Genomic DNA, 3053 nt, shown 5'->3' with positions numbered 1-3053 from the left:
CTTCTGATATGAACCACCCAAAGGACATGTATTGTATAAGACATCTAATCAAATGAAATAAAACATTAATGATCCTTGCCTGTGTGGTAAAATATGCCATCGTAGAAGTGTAGCCTTATATGCCTGGAATGAGCGGCAGCTATTGTGGAACATTGTTACACTAGATCAAAGAATATGTAAATATCTGAAAGCATCAACCAAGAGTAGCTATTGGTTGCTTTCTTGAAAGTCATCTTTTCCAAACCATATATAATGGTGCATTTTCATCAACTATATAATAATCTTGGGGAGGAATGTTTGAGAAGGTCTGTGTGTGTGTCCACAAGTACCACAGGCTATCCTTAGGTTTTTGAGACACCAAAGAATAATTATAAGACGATAGATGAAGAAGAGTTGATATATATAGCATGGAGATGAAAGAGGAAGGGTTTATTCACATTCTTTGTCATTGCTCTTACAGAGGATATTAAACAAGCTCTAGCTCTAAAGTTCATAGAACCCTTCACCAAAGTTGACAGACTAAATAAAACTTAAGAAGAAAGAAATTAAAAAGCTGTTCTACAGATCCAAACCCCATTTCTCTTTCTTGCTCAGATTGCTCTACTTGACCTCACAATGTAGGAAATGAGCCACCGGCAGCAATAAGCTGTTGCTCCAGCTACAAGTAAACATGTAGAAAAATAAGGCTTGGAGATAAAGAATCTGAATAGTGTTTTCAGAACAGTATAATTTCTCTACAAAATCTTCTACTTACCTTGAATAGTGTTTCAAGCTTATTTTTCACGAGGGAATACTCATGCTTTACTTGTTGCAGACATTTGAGACAACTGTGCCAAGATTTTAATCATATAATCATTTTCATGACATTAAAATGAATCAAAAGATGTCTGGAGATATGAATTAGTGGTATAGTGCAGTGAAGAAAATTACCCTTCAATGTTCTGCTCCTCGCAGAAATTTCTGAACGGAATGCAGACTGCTTGAACTCTCTGTGCACCAATACTGTTATGAAAGAACCCGGTTAATATGAAATCTAGTAGAACCAAAACCAAAGTAAAAGAGCAATTTTTCCTCAGCATACTCCTTTTGTTTCATTAAAAATTATTGATACTAGAAATACTATAATTTTTATCACATAAACTGTGCAAATTGATGTGTCATTAGTAATAAAAAAAAAATAATTTGAATATTTATATATTAGGTTATTGAAGTAACTCAAATTATATTTATTTTCACGTCAATTTGTAAATATTTATTTTAATAAAATTGATAGAAACTTAAGCATTTTCCTTGAAAAATATGACTGAATACAATCCTCATGATTGTGGCCAGGTGATGGTGTCAATGTGCTTTCCTTCATGTTTGGGTAAGCGTGTTGGAACTAACTATATCCTTTGTACATCATTCATGAAAGGTCAAGAAGTAAATTTAAGCTAGGTAAGCTCTTAGCTATCATTTTCTTGAATTGTACTTCAGATCTGAATGAGCCATTTTAACTTGATGGCTTAAGTCCATATTTCAAAAAAACATATATGGCGATTCCACTAGTTTATATCATATGGGATTGACGGAAACTTTTAAACTCAGTGGCTAAGAAAGCACCATAAGGAACATGTGTATGGAGCAGTGAAACTATGGGGACAGAAATAGGTGTATTAACCAATGAGGCAATAATAACCACAGTTATGAATGTGCTCCTTCTCATGCTAGACAAAATTGGTTCTGAAAGTGGAAAAACAATATGTACCTAGTAGGAAATGAGTCTAATCTGTCTCCCACCTATACACAAAAAATAACTACTTAACCTTGTTTAAGAAGTGTAATCTACCGAATTCTCAGGAAATGTGTTTCAACCAAGCAAATGGGGCTTAAAAGGAAAAGTAGGGAAAACTAGATTTACCTGGAGCTGCTACCCTTCAACTGGTGAACATGGGCATCCACCTTTTTGTAATCAACAGCCTGCTGTTCTCTAAATAAGAGAAAAATCAGGAACCCAACTTTAAGACAAAGTTTACTAAGTAAAACCATACTCCTTAAAAGAAAGTCATGAGAGGAAGGAAACAATTGTTGAAAGATGGGAACTTTAGTACTCACAGAGCTTTAGCTAGCTCATTAAGAAGTCTATCAGAGTCTTCAAAGAAAAGAGACACAACTTCAACCACAAAATCTGGGTTGCTCTCATCTTGCAGCTGCTGAAGCTGGTTAAACTGCTCATTTAGAAATCCCTTCACATATAAAACAACCTAACATCATAACCTAACCCAACAAGCATAAAAGGAAGAAGCTAAAAATATAACAAAGCTAGAAAATATGTCTATTCTTTGCTTCCCTACAATGTGCATATAGTTCATAGCATACTGACCTCATGGAAGAGAGAGGCAGTGTGGTCAGTCAACTGCCTCTGCAACTGAACCACAACATCCATATTGTAGGTTTCTCAAGTTTTTGCCAATCACTTCCAGATCTTAAAAACGCCTTTTTCCCTTTGAAAGAGTAAAACGCTTAGACAGATGTAATAAGAGTTACATTGTTTAGGACTTAAAAAACTCTCAGATAAAGATTCCTGCCTCTGGAGTAGAGTGGACTATATATGCATACAGCAATAAAGTCACTCTCTTTTTACTTGTGTTTCTGTTTTCTTTACTTTCTTTTTCAAGTACTCTTCATTTATGAGCATAGTTAAACTTAACTATGAAATCTAAAAGAATCACAAGATCCAAAACTTGATGCTATGTACCATTCACCTTCCCTTCTTTTTATTTCAGTAATTATTGCTCTCTCTCTCTCTCTCTCATTTTTGTTTCTTCAACTAGTTTTTCTTAATGTTTTTCCTTCCAAGTTACTAGGGGCAAGTAATTTTCAAAGTCTGCCCCTCTTTTCTAGTAAATTCCAGTCTGTTATAGTGAACACAAATCCTAATATATGTGTTTTTTTCCCCCAGCTTTTTTGATCAAGTATAGTAATATTTAGCGTAAAATATTTTACCTTTTTTCTTTTTAATAAACCAAATACTTTTAAAATATTGCCAAATGGTTTTGATGTTCTCAAATGAT

At 34.1% G+C, this 3053-nt stretch overlaps 1 protein-coding gene across 1 annotated transcript; it reads right to left on the bottom strand.

Annotated features, from left to right (window-relative positions):
• Positions 1-383: 383 nt before the first annotated feature.
• On the bottom strand, positions 384-2642 carry LOC142627235 (histidine-containing phosphotransfer protein 1-like). The gene is made up of 6 exons (XM_075801053.1): positions 2363-2642; positions 2095-2225; positions 1901-1969; positions 931-1002; positions 755-827; positions 384-658 (listed from the first exon to the last, which is right to left on the bottom strand). Exons 1-6 carry the CDS (start codon positions 2423-2425, stop codon positions 611-613), a joined length of 456 nt encoding a protein of 151 aa, XP_075657168.1. The 5' UTR covers positions 2426-2642; the 3' UTR covers positions 384-610.
• Positions 2643-3053: the final 411 nt, after the last annotated feature.

This window comes from Castanea sativa, chromosome 3 (assembly GCF_040712315.1).
Source record: "Castanea sativa cultivar Marrone di Chiusa Pesio chromosome 3, ASM4071231v1".
Lineage (NCBI taxonomy): Eukaryota > Viridiplantae > Streptophyta > Magnoliopsida > Fagales > Fagaceae > Castanea > Castanea sativa.
This window is presented reverse-complemented; position numbering and strand designations above follow the sequence as displayed.

Excerpts from the sequence above, each read along its gene's own strand:
- LOC142627235 (XM_075801053.1), bottom strand. The coding sequence starts at position 2,425 with ATGGATGTTGTGGTTCAGTTGCAGAGGCAGTTGACTGACCACACTGCC. Across the intron at positions 2,226-2,362 it reads CTGCCTCTCTCTTCCATGAG|GGATTTCTAAATGAGCAGTT; the intron begins GTCAGTATGCTA and ends TTATATGTGAAG. Across the intron at positions 828-930 it reads GAGGAGCAGAACATTGAAGG|TTGTCTCAAATGTCTGCAAC; the intron begins GTAATTTTCTTC and ends ATCTTGGCACAG.